The 19,434-nt window shown below is 33.8% G+C and overlaps 1 protein-coding gene across 7 annotated transcripts in view; it reads left to right on the top strand.

Annotated features, from left to right (window-relative positions):
* Positions 1 to 19,434, top strand: part of LOC150098829 (PHD finger protein 14) — a 570,499-nt gene that overhangs the window by 145,111 nt on the left and 405,954 nt on the right. For all 7 annotated transcript variants that reach the window (XR_016549471.1, XM_090404762.1, XM_090404761.1 and 4 more), the window contains exons 7-8: positions 2,421 to 2,476; positions 10,109 to 10,220. Coding sequence is in view for 6 of the 7 variants with exons in the window: in XM_090404762.1 (XP_090260888.1) it covers positions 2,421 to 2,476; positions 10,109 to 10,220 (168 nt within the window). In the remaining variant the exon portion in view is untranslated. The remainder of the gene's footprint in view (positions 1 to 2,420; positions 2,477 to 10,108; positions 10,221 to 19,434) is intronic.

Raw genomic sequence — 19,434 nt, 5'->3', positions numbered from 1 at the left:
AACAGCAAAGAATTATTTTGTCAATTTTCTGCTTAAATAGCAGTGTCAAATAATATTGCAGTGTGGTTGCAGTAGCTTGCAAAGCTACTGTTCACAATAAACATCTATAGTTCCACATTCTGATGGACTCCAATTTTGTGCCAGTACCTGTTTGCATAAGTCAATCTAGTTCACTGCATGAATCACTGGCAAATAGGAAATCCTTCATCACCATTCCTAATAGTCCTGATGTATCAAAGAGACCATCCTTGTTGGCCAACATTTCATAAAAAATGAGGTAAAAGTCAGCCACCTGCAGTTTCATGTGTAATTAGGTACATTCTAGGATTGAGGCATTAAAAAAATTCATGGAATAATTTAACAGGTGTCTCAAAATGTTTTTGGGGGTTATGTTAATAAATAGTACAAGATTCGTGGTTCATTTGTATATTCCGAAATGTATGTTCATATGACTGCAATATTTCTAATTAAGACAAATGATTTATCTCATGTATACACTGTCCAATCAAAATATTATGACCATTGTTCTAATAGTTTGTAATGCTGTTTAATGTTGTATGAAGTAATCTGTATCACATTGTCAGTATTGCTCCTTGTAAATATGCAAATGTCAGGGCAGAAGATTGAAACACCAGATCTCTCAGTCCACATAATTCAGACATATTTATGAAATTTGAATTCAGTTATTGTGGTAACACCTGGACATCATTTGTTTGTAATGTTTGTTGAACCACTCTTCAATGATACCAGCAGTATAACATAGCACTTTATCCTATTTGAACATATCTGTGCCATTTGGGAAGACAGTCACTATGAACAGATTTTCTTGTATCGTGAAACTTGTGGAGTTTCCATAATTATACAATCACATGTGTGCCACAGTAAAATTATATTTATTTTAGAAGTATTTCATCTTATATAAAGACATCCTCAGTGCAAGTGAAGAACAACAGTAAGGAATGTGAAACAATAGAACAGTAGAGCACATGAACCAAATTAGAATATCTCTCTATATATAGTTGCATGCATGTTAAGTTAAAAACTACTGGGCTGAAACTGATGAATTTTATAATACAGTAATGTTATATAATAATATAATAATTTATTTAACACAAGTATAACAGTTTCCCAATTTTATGGAATGGTAAGTCAGTTATTACAATTAAAGTTTCATCGATGAAGTAGGGCTTCAGTACTTTTTTTGAATAGTTTGGTGATTTCCCATTGGATCCTATAGTTTGCATTTCAATTCCATTCTATACCAAGCCAGATTTGTGTGGTTTGATGAGCCAAATGTTGTCTTGATGTTCAGAGATATGTTTATTGACCTTTGTTTGTCCATAGTATGACAGACTGCATAAACATGGTACTTGGTATACTCCAGGTAGCATAATTGTTGCGAGTTTGTCTTTTGGAGAGGTTAACAGGTTGTGAATTTGGTTAATGGGTTTGAAAGTGATGATAAATTGGTACGTTTTTTTTTTTTTTTTTAAATAATCTTTGCTACTCGTTCAGAGATGCCTTTGATGTAAGGTATGGGAGTCCTGTGGTGTTCTACCTCTTCTCTTATTGCTTTGGGGTGGTGTTAACTATTTTTTGTGTTGTTCTTGGGTATCCATTTAATAGAGATGGTTTCTAATTCTTATTTAAGCAGTCTCTCAGAGGAACAGATCTTGAGTGCTCTGTTCACTAATGATTTTATGGCAGCCAGAGCACCCTTGGATCAGAACTTGCAGCTCTTTTTAAATTAAAAAATTAATGAAATGATTACACATGTAGGAATTATTGCCTATCTTTGCTGCATTTTTAGCAATTATGATGTTTAAAACTTGAAGTCAAAATTATAGATGTTGATGAATTAGTATGATATTTATGATCAGTAAGATACTGAGATCTCTATTTTAAAAATTTTAAAACCTGAAATATAAGTAAGAGAATCTAAAAGCATAAAAATGATAAGATATGATTAAAAGATACAGTATGAACAAAGAATAAATTTGTTAATGAACGATGCGATGTTAATAATAAATAGCATCAAATAAAATATTAAGATTGAAAGTCAAAATACATTAAAAGACTAAAGAACTAGAGCTTAAAACTGTAAAGGATGAAAAAAAGGTTAATGTAAATCCTCAGAAGTATAAAAATATATGATGAAGGATGAAAATCCAGCTATGGGTGAAGTAAAGCCATTTTGGAAAACCCTTCATCAGAATATAAAGTTATCATGCCATATTTCTGAGAAGGTTAGTGTGCTGATGTCTTGTGAATCATCTCATATAGGCTGGTTTGTGAAATAACAAGGATGGTCATAATATTTTGACTGGATTGTATATATTTGCAATATTTTTGTTCATTTTCATTGCTATGTATTTTGTATAATCAATTTTTTATATCTATACTAATGCTTATGTTCATAGATATGCGAACTGTGCCCTAACTCTGGTGGAATATTCAAAGAAACGGATGTAGGAAAGTAAGTTGTAATGCTAGTTTTTATGATGATGTTCCAATTGTTCATTTATATCTGTTTAGTCCTTAGATTACCATTCAAGTCACCTCAGGTTGGAACATAATGGAAAATATTTTAAATATGAAAATAAAAGTATGAAAAGTATGTGCATGTTATAGTATACATTTCATATGTTAAAAAAGAGAGCCAAGGTAGAAGCAGCTGCATTACTGATATTATTTTTAATAATTAAGGATGTTGTTGTTTTTATTGTGGGTTTGCTTGAACTTCAGAGGAGAATTTACATTTTTGATCATTAAAACAATAACATCAGCCAAGTAGCTGCTTTTAAATTGCAGCTGATCTCCATCTTTCTCAGTATTTTTTTTTTAATTTGACTCCAGCCCACAAAAGGTTATAAACATATATTGCATTAGTACTGTGGGTAGGCTGAGTTTTTTATTAGTTTTCTTATTTATATTTTGAGATGGTACTAGCGGCACATATTACAAACAGTGCTGCATATATGTCCTACAGATAAGTCTTTTATTTTAGTGAATTTTAGTAATTATGTTTGGTGATATCTTACTTTAGACTGTAAAGTTGAGTGTGTGTGTGTGTGTGTGTGAAATTTAATATGCGATATCATTCAGAAATTGTTTTTCATGGCAATCAGTGCATACAAGGAAAATGGCAGTCAACACTTCCTTGTTCTAGCAGAAGGGATTTTGTGCAGTGTAGTGTATTTTCTGTATATTCATTGCCAAGGGTGAATGTCTTATAGTACAAAAGCAATAGTAGAGAGAGAGAGAGAGAGAGAGTGTGTTTTGTGTATAAGTTCAAGAAATGCAAGTTATGTGGAAAATGAGAAGATGAAGTGACTAATATTACCAATATAAAGTCAGTGAAGGTGTTGAAAGACAGTGAAGGTGTTCTGGAGAATGTGAAAGTAGTGACTGATAGAGCATGAAAGAAGTGGCTGAAAGTAATGTGGTTGATGTGGTAACAGTGAGATGTGAAATAGTGTGCTTATGTGGACTCCTTCACAAGGCAGAAACAGGAGCTAGAGCAACTGGAGAAATGATTATTGTATGAAAGTGCAAGAGTGGCGGCCAGTGAAAATTTTGAGTGGGGGTGCTGCATGTACAAAAAAAAAAAAAAATTTTTTTTTTTCCTAATCAGTAACGAATTTATTAATAAATAAGTTTACATATTAAAAATTGCTTTATTAAAAATATTTCATCCTCACCACGAACAGACACCAATAATAAAAGTTTCGTATCAATAGCAATGACAAGCGCAAACGAATATCGGAGTTAGATTGCAGTGCATTTGTTTCGTGTAACGATAATTGAAAATATATAATTCTTTTCATATTTTCAACAGTGAGCACTAATCATAATTCATCCTTGTATCTATAATAAATAAATAATTATATGTTGTTTTAACAAAATAAAATAAGTTTACAAAAATAGTTCACCACTCACACGCACCAATAATAAACGTTTCATATCTCACAGAAATAACGCACGGAAGCATATGATACACTGCCCAAATGGCAGTGTATCGTATGATGTAACGTGCAAACGCAAACAAATATCAGCGTTAGATCGCAATTATTGTTATACAAAACAAATGAAAAAATATAATTCTTTTCATAATTTCAACAGTGACACTCGTCATGATTCAGCTTTGTATCTATAATAAATAAATAATTCTATGTTATTTTAACAAAATAAAATAAGATTGACAAAAAATAGTTCACCACGCACACACACCAATAATAGTTTCATATGTCACAGAAATAGCGCGCATAAGCATACTAAAGATACACTGCCGTTTGAGCAGTGTGGGAATGACGTAACATGCAATGACAGCACAAACGAATATCGGCATTAGGTCGCAGTGCATTTGTTTCGTCATCTAAAGCGTTAATCGAACAATTCCAATTATTAACTATTCAATCACTGTCAAAACATAAGCTGTAACCTTTAACATGTTGTATTGCATTTATATAATGTTGTAAGCATTGTTATTATTTATAAACACAAACAAAATTTAATTTTTTTTTTCATTTTTTCCTTATGGGTGCTGCAGTGTCGCAGTGCTTATGTACGGGCCGCCACTGAACTGGGATTAAGGAGAAGGTATTGTATGGAGATTCAGTGATAAGAGATATGCTTAACCTCTCTACCAGCCATGGTGGATGAAATAGTGAGACCAAATTGCACTTTTTTTTCCCATGTTATTCAGTAGGTGTTACAGAATTGTATCCAGATTTTGCTGAACATCTATAGACGTCATGGCTGGTTGGGGTATTAATGAGACAGTGACTAAATTATGTTTCTCAGCATTAGCACAACGTTAGTGAAGCTGTTAGTTTGCAGGAGAAGTGAAAGAGTTGATTGTTTTGGCTGAAACAAATGATTTGAAAGGGGAGAAATATACGGTGAGAGAGGATATGAAAGAGTTATTAAAGAAACAAAAATGAAGAGTAAAAAAAAGTAAAGATTGTGAGTTTTCTGTCTTGATACAATAGGACAGAATTGAGTCAATGAGAAGATTGTGCAGGAAGAATGGTGTGCAGTTTATAGATGTGTGGAGAGAATTTGTTAGACAAAAGGACATATATGCCTGATTGACTACATTTAAATGGTTTTGGAGTTAGATATTTGGAGAAAGTGTTGTTTAATGAGAGTTTGGAAGTGCAAAACCAGGAAAACTAATGATATTATGTGGAGGATGCAGTCAAGCATGTATCTGGCTACCCCTGGGATAAATGAGTGTGTGCAATGCTGAATGCGATTTCACAGGTTTCAGATTCAAATGGGTTTACAATGATGTTACACAATGGTAACTCTGGTTCCAAGAGGATGTTGAAATGGATGTAAACGAATGTTAGAAATATGGGAGAGGAGGTTTTAGTCAGCTTGACTTGGCAAAAAATTGTAGGCATCAGTGAGACCTTGTTGACAGATTTTCATGGAGGATAGAAGGGAATAGGATAGTTGGTGGGATATTGCTTATGATAGCTGAAGAATTACAACCAACAAAATTAGAAGTTAAAGAGGATTTTAGATTTGGAGATGATGGTTCATTTCAGGCTACTTGGTGCATGCTAGAGGCACCATAAGGACAAAAATATATTTTTGATTGCTGCTATAGACCAGAGGGTCCACAGGAAGATGCAGATGCCATGCATCAGCAGATTAGCTACCATACTTATTCTTGAATTCATTCACACTGCTTGCACTCACAACATCCAATAGAAATTCATTCCAATCATGCACCACCCTATGAGAGAAAAATCCAGCCCTCACCCCTTCTTATCAGTATTCATTCTCAGCTTCCAAGGATGGCCTCTTGTCCTTTCCCCAACCTCAATAAATTGAAAAATTCCATCAACTGCAATCCTGTATGACCCTTTCAGAAGTTTGTAAGTCTCAATCATATCACCCTTTTTCTCCTGTTTGCTAGTATCTGCAGACAAATTCTCAATTTGTCTTTATAATCAGTATTCCATAATCCTGATATTATTTTTAACACTCTCTTTTGCACTCAATTCATTATATCAGAATCACAGTGGAAACCAGGAGACCAGACCTGCAAAAAATAGTGAGGCCTTATCATGCCCATGTAAGAGGCAAAATGACATCCTTATCTTTACATATGAATATTTGTTTCAGCATTGCAATTATCTTTAGAGTTGTATTTGCAATCTTTGCTATATGGCCCCTGAACTTCAACTTCTTATCTACTAACACTCCAAGATCACTAGCCTCATCAGTTTCTTCTAGTATAATCCCACCAATATAATACGACGTTGGATATCTAATCATGCCGAAATGAATGACTTTACATTTACTGACATCCATTTTCCAATGCCCACAATTCAAGCTTATTCAAATCATTCTACATGTACTGCATATCAGCAGCATTCCTGATTACCTTACTTATCTTTGCATCATCAGCATATAGCTGTATGTCGCTCGTCAAATCCATCCCAATATCATTAATGTTTAGATTGAATAACAGTGGACCAAGCACTGATCCTTGTGGTACACCACTAGCTACCTTAAAACTTGCAGACTCATATCCCCTATATACCACTTTTTGATATCTGTCAAGCCATCCTCTTATCCATGCTAATATTCTATAACCCAAACCCATATTCTCCAGTTAATGCAACAGTATTTCCATGCTGTATTCTGTCAAAAGCCTTGGCAAAATCCAAAAGTATCATGGTGTATCCATTCCACTTGTCTAGTTCAATGGTAACACTGTTATAGAATGTGAGCAAGTTGCTAAAACATGACCTTCCTTTAGTAAACCCATGTTGCTCATTGCAAAGTAGAGATTCACTGTCAACCCATTTCTGAATGCGAGCCCTAACCAATTTTTTCAAAATCTTCACCATCACTCCTGAGATACTAATTGTTCGATAGTTGGATACATTGGTCTTTGTGCAATGGAATTACCATACATTCTTTCCATTCTTGTGGAATCTTCCCTTTTCTGAGATTCATATTAAATAGCCTGATCAAAGGAATAGCCTGTTCATCTTGAACACTCTTTTAGCACATGTGCTGATATCCTATCAATCCTTATTGCTAAATTCTTATTCATTTGCAGCAACAGCTGTAATACCTTGTCCTCATACATCTGAGTTTCTTCATCCAGTGAAGAAATAGCAGTGAGCTCAGTGTTGTGTACACCAGGTTGATAGCTTTTAACAAAATGGGCACGCTTTAGTTAAACAACCTCTTCTGCATCTGTAACCTCTCACGCAGACTGTATTTAGAAGAGTTATTCTTTCATATTCATTCTTTCTTTTACTCACAGCATATCGATAGAATTCTTGTGGGTTGTCTTTAGCACGCAGAACCAGTTTCTTTTCATACTCAGACTTTGCATTCCGTACAACAGTTGTGACTATTCTAGCCTGCTGCTTATAATTTTCATAATGGACATCATCCTTATGCACACGGTATTCCTTCCACATCATCCTTTTCTTACAAATCTCTTGCTTAATAAGATTACACATCCATTTAACTTCTACCCTATTTATTCTTTGAACTCTTGTGACACATTCTGATATCGCATTATTTAAGTATTGTTTAAATGCTTCCATACACTGTCGATATTCTTCCTATCCAACAACCAATCCCATTCCACTGAACTCAGTATATCAAGTTGGTCATAATTTCCTGCTTTGTAGTCATCATGTAACCTTTTCTGAATGGAACATTCATAAACTTAGAATGTTCCATTCAGAAAGGAACATTCATAAACTTAATCACTTCCCAAGTGAGCACCACATGATCATTATCACCAACCAGAGGCAGAATGATTACGTCTTTAACTGAAATGTCCTCTGACACTATAATCAAATCTAACACTCTTTTAATCTAACACAATCAAATCTAACCTCGAGTTCCTTCTGTCACATGTTGCTTGAGGATGTTGTCCTGCAACAGCTCAATAAATTCATTTTCTTTCTTCTCATGAGATTCTACTACTACCCAATCAATATTTGGATAATTAAAGTCTTCCATTATGATTACTCTTTTCACGCTCATCTTGTCTATTTGGTGATGCCTTTCTTCATCACAAGCAATCGATCCACCAGGTCTGTAACAGCACCCTGCTATGTAATTGATCTTGTTAGATTCCATCTCACGCCAGATGGCTTCAAACTCACCGCCACATGAAATACTGTTGGTAGTAGTACTACAATCATAGGTCTCAACTCTAACTGGATTCAAGTCATCTGATATCATTAGCAGTATGATCCCTCCTCTCTATCCTTTCTAAAAATACTGTACCGTTTACACTTGATACCAGTTGGTATAACCTGATTCTGATCAGCAGGTCTCGCTAATGCCTACAGTGTGAGGTCTCAACATATTGACCAAGGCAAAAAACTATCTATTTGTTTCTGATGCTCTTAGCATTCGTGTACAGACATAATAATCTTCTACCTGCATGTTCTTTTATATACTGTCTGTATGATGCAGTTGGACAACTTTCAGATCTCTATTCTTCCATATTTCCTTCCATACATTCATCATCTGTAAGAAAAATGTGAGAGAGCAATGTACAGCCTTTATATTCTATTCTGTACAATCAGGTGCAGATTGATGTTCTGCATCTGAGTATGATTATGGCTACAAGTATGTAAGTGTGTGTGTGCGTGCGTGCGCACGTGCATGCACACACACACACACACAGTACAGAGTACTCTGATTTCTTACCAGTTAATATAATGATGGTTATCCGAGTTGTCTAATGGATCAGTTTCTGTGTTTCCTGACCACATTGTCTCCATCTAATTCAGACCAGACTTTCTTGACTTTATGTTGCTCCCACCCATGAAATGTTATTTGCAAACCTATAGTACATTTTTTTTCCATTTTATCAATATATATATATATATTTGTATTTTTAATTTATTTTTTACATAGTCTGGAAATCCTGCTGGAGAGACTAAACATGGAACTTTTTCAAGCCACTTCAGGCCTCCAAATAAGTAGGATGATGGTCTCACACAGAGCACTGAAATTCAGCTTCCATTGTAAAAGAAAATTGCAAGCATCCATGCCCACAATGGGATTAGAACTCACAGCCTGTTGGTTGGAGAGTGGGTACACTAACTGCTCGATCAGTCAGGCTGAGATAATTAATAAAAGCAAAACTAACATATCAGTGATACTTATCCTGAGTAGGAGCAACAACAAATAAATTGCTTTAGTGTGAACTTGAAATGAAGCATTGGCAACTTACTTAGAAACAGAAAAAAACAAATAGTTCTTGCTAGGCTATATGTAGATTACAGTCATCTTATTCATTTTTTTCCCAATGAAGACTGATGACCCACCTTCTGGTGGCACTTGAGAGGCAAATATCTTGTACTGCTGTAACTGAAGAATATACACTTAGTCATATCTTATTTGACTTGCACAAGTTTTAACTTTTTTGTATTTTTGTAAAAAAAAAAATCTATGTATTTACATCTAATCAGTAATGTCTTTTATTTGTATGTGCAACATTATTCAGCTTTTTCTGAGTTAAACTGTTTATAAGTATTTAAATTATTTTTTGCTTTTGGTACTGCCATAATTTTTGTTATGGTATAGTAATTGGCCTTAGTTGTCCTTGTGCCAGTGTACTCCAACCTGCATGCCTCCCTGCCTGTGTATTATGACAAGTACTGAAATTCAACAAAATATCACCAACTTAATAAATATCTTATTTATTTTGTTCTTGGTGTTGTTTAACCACCCAACCGGCCATGACATCTATAGACATCAAGTTTACTATGGATGCAAAGTGCATATTAAAATTGTAATACCATTGCTATTACATTGAAATATATGATGGATACGAAGTATATGAGGAGTGTGTATTTTATCCATATGGCCGGTTGTGTGGTTAATACTGTCAAACATAATATGAATAACTGTCAACAATTAAGCTGATATTCACCATGTCATGTTGTGATGAGAATCCAGAGTAACAGACTAATCCTTTCATAACGATTGACAAAAATATAATTAATGAAATGCAGTTTAGTTGATTGGCATTAAACCTTGCTTAGCATAGTTCTGTGTGTTTAAACTATCTTTATCTATGTATTTTCTTACTAATTTCATTTAGATGGGTACACTTAGTATGTGCATTATACATCCCAGGAGTTGCATTTGGTGACGTGGATAAACTAAATCCTGTGACACTGTTTGAAATGCCATATTCCAAATGGGGAGCAAAGGTTTGTAATGTAATTTTACTTTAATTTTACTTTAATTTTTTAATGTAATTTTGGCCATAGTGTAAAATGCCCTACTTCAAATTTTACATTGACATTCATTTTTCTACATATTTCAAAACTTTCCTTTTATTTTTTTAATAGCAGTTCTACCTGTGCAAAAGGTTGAAAATAATTGATGCATTAACACCACGAGTTGACCGAGAGTTAAATAGATATATGAAAATTATTGACATTAATTTTAAATAGTTGCAGATAATACTTTCTAGAAAATACTTGTGGAATAAACTTGTTTTGCATAGGATAATTGTAGCAAAGATGAATAAAAGAAAAAGTAGTTAGTGGTAAGTTTTGAAGTTGGACTGAATATGGTTGATAATCAGTTGTTATTTGAGTTTTAACAGGTTTTGAAGAAAGATAGCAGAATTGCAGATAGAAGCTCCAAAGAACAATTACTAAAGAAAAACACCGATCTGCCTTAAAATGCAATACTATGAAAAGACAGACAGTCCATTATATAAAAACACTGTTTTAGATTGCATCCCCCCCCCCTCTGCTCAACCACCAAGCAGAACAGCTTGCTATGATTTATTCACTTACATATCTTTGGGAATTAAAACCCACCACTTCTCGTCAAAAGATTGCAACAATTTACAGTGAGAGTAAAAGCACTATAGACAGCATAAAAAACCAGAACAACCACCTAGTGTTAATAGAGCAGACAAGGGATCTGGTAAGGCATCTCACTCTATAAAGATAGGAAATTAAGTTTTTCTCGGTGAGAGTGCATATGGAGTAGCAGGAAACAAGAGAGCAGATCAGCTAGCTAAGGAATCACTTCTAAATGAATGGTTAGAAATGTTACCAAAAGTACTCAAAATCAGCTATAAAAACATTTGCAGAAGAAATAAGCCTAAACTTATGGGAAGATGAATGGAAAACATTCAGATTAACAACAAAAGAATTCATGCCAAGTATCAGAAAAAAACTCTGGTTGAAAATAGTTGCCATCTCTCTTTGTTTGATGCTATTAATGGGACATGGAAAATTTAGACACTACCTATAGATTCCATATTCTGGTATCACCATTATGCATCTGTTGTCCACATCTTCAATGGACTGTCAATCACTTACTGTATGAATCTTACTTACTGCACTCCATCTGGATGCCCCTAATACCTTTGGGAGATGAGTAGCCAGTGTTGAAACAGAGACTTATCCAAAAGTATTATTCAAAATTATTTAATTTTGCCAATAGGATAAAGTTCCAGCTGTTATAATATAATGTAAATTACACAGAGAGAGAGAAAGAGAAATGCTTTATTAAGCAATTCCAAAATTGGATAAAATAACAAGAATTTGTTAAGTTTGCTGATATTTCACTGCATTCAAACCATTATCTTCAGAAGCGCATTGTAAATATATAATGGAAAAATTCATATTGTAATGGAATAAGTGAAAACTAAAGCTCTGGTGGTTGTCTTCTACCACTAGGTTGAATATTTTAAAACTACGTTTTAAAATATTCAACCTAATTTTGGACAACTTCCTTCATATTTTAAATAACCTTCTATATAGAAGTTTTGTATAGTGGCACATGATTCTCTGATGATTTAGGCAGCAGTCCGAAGTATAGTATTCTCAAAAAGTAGCTCAGAGTGAGGCTGTTTGTTTCAACCATCCAGCTCTTGTCACGGAACTCAACCATCTTTACCACACATTTTTAGCTGATGGCTATATGGCCTTATAAAATAGAAAAAAATTGTACATTCCCATCCACCCATTCCTCAGACAAAGAAGGGAAAAGCAAAACAAAGCCTCATACATAAAGTACATCTGAAATAATAGCTAACAAAAGTTCTTAATAATCTGAGGTTCATATTCAAAACGACATGTTAGACTAGCAGACTTCATTCCCTTACTGAAGGACAAATTCCATCGTTATTAGAGTATGAAGTGCCATATGCCTGTAACTTGGCCTATCATAGTCCAACAGAAAAAATGTTAACATTCATCTTGGAAAACCATAAGAAATAAATTTGCCACCATTGTTATGGCAAGTCAACTCTGGCAGACCATGCTTTGGACCCTTTCCTTTTTAACACAAGATTAGATGGAGGAAACTACAATGAAGTTTCCATTCATCTGTATAAAAGCCATTACAAAACAGAGTATTTTTTGGAATTAGCAATGGCAGCAATGAACCATTCCACAAGTACTACTGTAAAAATTTGAGGTAGCTTAATATTGCCAAAAAAGCCTCACATCAATTTTTACAGAAGTCAAGCCCAATAAGATTGTAACCTGTATGTCTATGTATAGTTAAAATTGTTAATGTAAATAATCCCTATGGGAATTGTCCTTACTTGCTGCCCTAAGACAAATTCTAGAATGTGTTGAACTAAGGCAATACCTTGCCACCAGAAAACCGTATATGTTAGCTCCTTATATGGACATAAAATTTGTTTGTGAAGTGCACCTGTAAATACTCAAGGTCAATGTTAAACGGACCGACAAACTTCAGATGAATGTCCGCTGCCTGAATCAAATAGGATTAGAAGTGTACACGAGAAGAACAAAGAAAGGGTCAGTGGAAGAAAGGGACTGCAGTGAAATGTTTGGGGTCCCATATCTTCGTGCAGGGATACAAAAGAAGGTGAATAAAAGGTGTTGGCCCGAAGATCGAGTATTGGTTCCAAGAGTTCCTCATCAGTTGTCGAGAGGTCGTCAGCGGTGTCCGTCAGATGTAAGCCATCGAGGACGTGACTTCAGGAGAAATCATGCCAGTGATCTAAAAGAAAGATAACGGGAGCCGATCCACCAGGCAAAGCAGATATTTGATGACGAAGTGACGAATCTTTGCCGGGAGCTGTTGTGCGAGGGAACAAATTTGCTCCATTAGTCCAACGCCCATGCAAGCATTCCACAGGCTGATAATCTTCGTTCGAAGTGCGGCGAGTACAGCATCCCAAGAAGCGTCAGTAAATCTATCGGCGGCGTAAAGGGGGAGAGAAAAACCTGATTTGTAAAAAAACAGTCAGGACTCCAGTTCGAAGCCAAGTACACAGTGGGTAGCAGCCATAAAGTGAGTTGATCCGTTTATTCAATTTTCATGAATTATAGGAGAACTTTATTAGTGCACTGTTAAGTTAAGACTGATGAATTTGAGCAAAGTTAACCTTCCTACCGGCTAGGACGTCTATAGACGTCCAACTAAATCTGGATAAGATTCAGCCCACCTGTTTAAAGAACCTGGATAAGAAGTGCAATTTGACTGTCATGTCCATTAGAAGGTGTGATAAACCCTCACGCTGAAAAGAAAGGTTAATCGGATTATCTCCCGTTCGTAGCTGCCTCTCAGTTGCCTATAACAAGAAACGGACTTTCTTGTTCCATGCTGGTGAACTGGATTTTAGTTATATATGATAGACTAAAAATAGAGAAATAATTTATATTTTTGTTTTCTCTTTTTATTGTACAATACAGTTTTAATTTCTGGACAAAATGAAGGTCTTGCATAATTTCTTCACTTAACCAATTTAATTTTTTATTTTTTTGCGCTAATTTTTTTCTAATCGCTACTAGACAAAAGATTTTTCTTTGTTCTCGAAGAAATTAATTCACGATAATTATTTGGAATATTCTTTTAAAAAAAGAAAAGAAAACCGGCTGCCGACGTTCCAGGTTATATTAATTTTATTTTTGTACAAAACCATCGAAATCGAATAATACTTAACAGATTTCCTTTAGGACACGCTTGAGCAACTTTGCTTTATAGAGAATAACATGAAATTCTTTAATCATATTACTAAATTTTTTCTTCATGTTGTATAGTAATCTGTACTTTCACTTTCTTGGTTTCCTTGTATAATTGGTCATTACAAAATGAAATTAACAGTTATGATTTAAATTTATATTTTCTGCATAATTCAGATATTTTATTCTCCAATTTTTAAAGTAAGCGATACATTTGCTTATTTTTATCATTCAAAATATATATATCAAATGTGAAATTTCATTTCCATATTTTTACAATAGAATTGAACTTTATTTCGCCTCTGATAGTTTAACCCCCCCCCCCGTTGCATTACTATCACACACCCGAAAACTGTTATGAAACATAGGTACAGTTTTAATTTAATTCGTTATTTTTCTCTAGTAATTGTTCCACATAACTTTAATTTTTCGATACTGAGTGATTATTATAAATTAGCAAATTATAAATCAGACAATATACATATTTCCTGATTATTATAAATCAGGAAATTATGTGATATTCGGATATAGGTGAAATTAATATTTAAAATCACTGTCATCCTTCAAATGCAATATCAGAATAAAGAAAGTGAAAAACCCGAAGTTTCGAAATACATTTCGAAAGCCCGCTCTCGAAATGTCTTGGTCTACAGACTGGATTCTGAACACGCCAATGTTTCATGATGTTATGACTGAAAAACAATTCAGTCTCATCATGAAGTATTTGCATTTTCAGAATAATGAGGAATACAATCAGGCAACACATCCTTGCCCAGTCATCAACAAAATTTATGATTTTCTGATGAAAATGTAGATCACTCTACATTCCTGAGAGAGACTTGAGTATCGATGAAAGCCTTATGCCATTCAAAGGTGGACTGAAATGTATGCAGTATATTCCCAAAAAGAAAGCGAAGTATGGAGTAAAATTTTTTATGCTTTGCGAATCGGAAAGTGGATATCTTTGGGATTTCAAACCTTATGCGGGAAAGAAACTGTAATCGAGCACGATAAATATTCGGATCTCCCCTTGTCGATGCGTGCAGTAATGCAGTTACTAGACCCTTTACTGGAGAGGGGTTACTGCATTATAATGGATAATTACTATATATGTGTCCTGAACTCGCTGATTTGCTTTTACAGCATCTTACAGATAGTTATGGTACTGTAAATGCAAAAAGGCGAGATATGCCTCGAGATCTGGCTTCAGGAAAGCTATCGAAGGGGGAAATCCTAACTTATCAGCGAGGGAAAGTCTTTGCACTACGTTGGAAAGACAAAAAAGATGTTTTTCTGCTATCTTCCCTGCACAATCCATCAGCGGAATCCGTGGAGAAGCATGGTTTGAAGAAAGTAAAACCCATTGCTGTGTGTGCATACAACGACACTATGGGTTGAGTCGACAGGTGCGATCAGCAGCTATCATTCTACTCTGTAATGAGGAAACAGCATAAAAAATATTACAAAAAAGTGTTTGGGCATGTTATTTGAATTTTGAAGTGTTTGGATTTTGTTATTTGGAACAGTTTCCTCCTGTACAAGAAAAAATTTTTCTACCATAACATATCTAGAATACAGAATAGAAATTGCGAAAGCATTGCTGCATGAACATGCACCTTCTTCAGCAAGCAGAAAAACAGGAAATCCTGCCAGACATCTGAGGTTGAACGCTGCTAACTCCAACCATTATCCCGAAAATCTACCACCAACGGCTAATAAAAAAAAAAACCTCCACGCAAATATTATATATGTAATAAAAAAAATATCAGAAAGGAAACAAAAATCTGGTGCCATGAGTGTAAAACTGCTTTGTGTGTTTACCCTTGCTTCAAGGTGTTCCACGCTGTTCAAGAATTTTAAATTCTGAACAGTATGAAATAAAAAATGTTTGTTTTCAAGGCCATCAAAACAGTCCTTTTCAGGACTACAAATATTGATGGAGGGATACCCGAATGCACTGTTTCTTTTTCATCTTGAAGGCTAATTTTTAAGTTCTTTTCATGACACAGAGAAACTGGAAGGAGTATTCCAGGTAAAGTATTTCATCAAAACAATAAAAAATAATGAAATAAAATCTACCCTATATATATATAAAATGATAAGCTTTTTTATGTCATGTTTATCGAAACGTTTTGAAACTCAGGGGCTACCCTGAGTGTCGAGTCTTCAAAATTCGAGTCATCAGAATTCAGGGGCTGAACCCCCTTTCGAGTTATCACAATTGAAGGAGAACTGGTCTACCATACCGGAACACGGGGGGTTGGGCATAGCCCCCCTAGTTAATAAATGAAATATATAAATAATAACGGGAACATTTTCACCTTGCCAACACTCAACATTGATGTGATATGGGTTCCAAATTTCTTGTTTCGGAGATATATATATATATATATTACAAAGTTTTGTAATAAAAATTTCTGCTACAATGAAGTTTGGCAAAATCAACAATATTATTACCACCTTATTTCTGTTTCTCGTTTGGGAGAAAAACGGTAAAATGTCACTCTTATAATTATATGAGATGTTATAATGGCAAAAATAGTAAGAAAAAAGTCATTTGCAGTTTCTCTTCAAAACACAAAGAAAGAACATTGTAAATTCAGCCAGTGGAAAAGAAAATACTACATATTTTTCTCCTGTTATCTGATTTTTTTCTTATAGTTCAAAGAAGAAATCACTGCATATAACATGAAGTCTGCAGGAGGGAAAAAAATCTGGAAATTGGTTACATTATAACGAATAGAGAAATCATGTCAGAAAAATTATTCACGTATGATTCTAATCTCAGCAGACATAACATTTTCTTCTAGATTAGATATCTAAAGTAACTGAACCTTTGCTACTATTTTACACTAAAATGAATGGGTATGTTCCCCAAGTGATTTACGTTTGTAACAGCTGTCTTGCGAACGATTTATGAAATAAATTATCTGAAATATCCGCAGATTGCTTAGGTCTATATCCCCCCCCCAAAAAAAAGAAGATTATGAAACGCATATGCACCTTTTCTTTGAAAATAATTCAAATCCTCTTTTTCTAGATAATTGTATGATTTAATTTCTAATTTTTGATAATAAAAGTGAAACTGATCATTATAAATTAAGCAATTATTTTGGTATAAATAATGTATAAGCATGTAAACGAAATATCAGTATTTCTGTTAGAATATAGGTAATCAACAATCGAAAAGGAAACAAGACATTCTTGACATATTCTGCACTAACAGCCTGGGGCACTTTAGTGTTATCCCCTTTCTTCTCAATAGCACTGAGAGTAATAAGCCTTCAACTTTTACTCCAGCTAAGAGGATATTACCAAGTATTTAGAAGACGTAGATTATTTCAGAAATAGCTTCCAGCAGCAGAAGAAGTAATATTTAGTTTTTTTTAAAAGAAAAACAAACACAAATAATTCTACTGAACTTTTTTTTGTGTGGTATGCATATAAACAATTTTGCATGGTGAAAATATAGCATATTATTTCTAAAATTTTACATAATTTCAGCGGGCAGTAGAACAGCTGGTTTTAGATTGCAAATAAATAGAACAGAATTAGAAGTTTCACAATACAATCTGATTGCCGTATATCTTTTGTCAAAATGGTAAAATAAAGTAATTGATTTTGAATGCTGTCTAGAAAAGCTTTCCAACCTGTGAGTTCTAGGAGAGGATAATGAGGGGGGGAAAGCATTAGAAAATCTTCAAAATGAAAAAGGATTTTGAATCATTCCGTATATGATATTTTTCACATTATATTTTCAACATATCTACGAGGATGTGCACTAGATATTATCGTAATATGCATAATACAAATAAATAAATAAATGACGAAGGCGAAGAATCACTGCTAAAATATCATTGGATATAAATTTTTGATACCAAAAAGACACAATCGGAAACCGAGTAATGCAATGTAGCATTTTAACATTTTTTTTTTATTTTGTCTTTATGAATAACAAAAAATCGTTTCTAAAACTGAAATGTGATGATCCATATAATGCTATTTCGCTAGAAACGAAAGAAAATGGAATTATTTATTTCAATAAATATTGTTTAAAAATATAAATATTTGACATAATATTTTCAAAGCAAACATTTGAAAATTCTGAAATTCGAAAAAAAATTATTCAATTATTATACGTAAAGTGAAAGATCAATCAGTGCAACTCTTCAGGTGCACTGATTTGTAGAATTACCAAGTATTTATAAGACGTAGATTATTTCAGAAATAGCTTCCAGCAGAAGAAGTAATATTTAGATTTTTTTAAAAGAAAAACAAACACAAATAATACTACTGAACTTTCTTTTGTGTGGTATGCATATAAACAATTTTGCATGGTGAAAATATAGCATATTATTTCTAAAATTTCACATAATTTCAGCGGACAGTAGAACAGCTGGTTTTAGATTGCAAATAAATAGAACAGATTTAGAAGCTTCACGATACAATCTGATTGCCGTATATCTTTTGTCAAAATGGTAAAATTAAGTAATTGATTTTGAATGCTGTCTAGAAAAGCTTTCAAACCTGTATAGAAATTCAGAGTAGTTATGCAATTCAGTTCCAGGAGAGAATAAGGAGAGGGGGTAAGCATTAGAAAATCTTCAAAATGAGCAAATATGTTGAATCATTCCGTATATGATATTTTTCACATTATATTTTTAACATATCTACGAGGTTATGCACTAGATATTATCGTAATATGCATAATACAAATAAATAAATAAATGACGAAGGGGAAGAATCACTGCTAAAATATCATTGGATATAAATTTTTGATACCAAAAAGACACAATCGGAAACCGAGTAATGCAATTTAGCATTTTAACATTTTCTTTTTATTTTGTCTTTATGAATAACAAAAATTCGTTTCTAAATCTGAAATGTGATGATCCATATAATGCTATTTCGCTAGAAACGAAAGAAAAAGGACATATTTATTTCAATAAATATTATTTAAAAATATAAATATTTGACATAATATTTTCAAAGCAAACATTTGAAAATTTTAAAATTCGAAAAAAAATTATTCAATTATTATACGTAAAGTGGAAGAACAATCAGTGCATCTCTTCTGGTGCACTGAATAAAATACACCAAATTCACTATCACTAAATAGATTCATTGCAAAAGCTGATCAGTGGGCATTTCAGGATTGATTTTTTTTTCGCATATGTGAAATTGGTTTCAATTTTTGGGAAGAGACACAATAAATCATTTTAGAGGCAAGAAAGGTCAAATAACTTAGGACAGTAAATGAAATTCTAGGCAACACAATAGACGTAAAGACAGAGGGAGGGGACACAAAGGTCACTCAGCAACAGTTAATCCACTAATGCTATAGAATAGCCATAACGAGATTAACGGCGGAGGAAGGTAATGGCATGATAAAAGGTGGAATGCCGACGAAGTTTTGATCCATGAAAAAAGCTAGGGAGGGTGGAATATTTCATCCATACCG

Source organism: Typopeltis vanoorti, chromosome 15 (assembly GCF_054136105.1).
Source record: "Typopeltis vanoorti isolate ZY-2024b chromosome 15, IOZ_Tvanoo_1.0, whole genome shotgun sequence".
NCBI classification, from domain to species: domain Eukaryota; kingdom Metazoa; phylum Arthropoda; class Arachnida; order Uropygi; family Thelyphonidae; genus Typopeltis; species Typopeltis vanoorti.
This window is presented reverse-complemented; position numbering and strand designations above follow the sequence as displayed.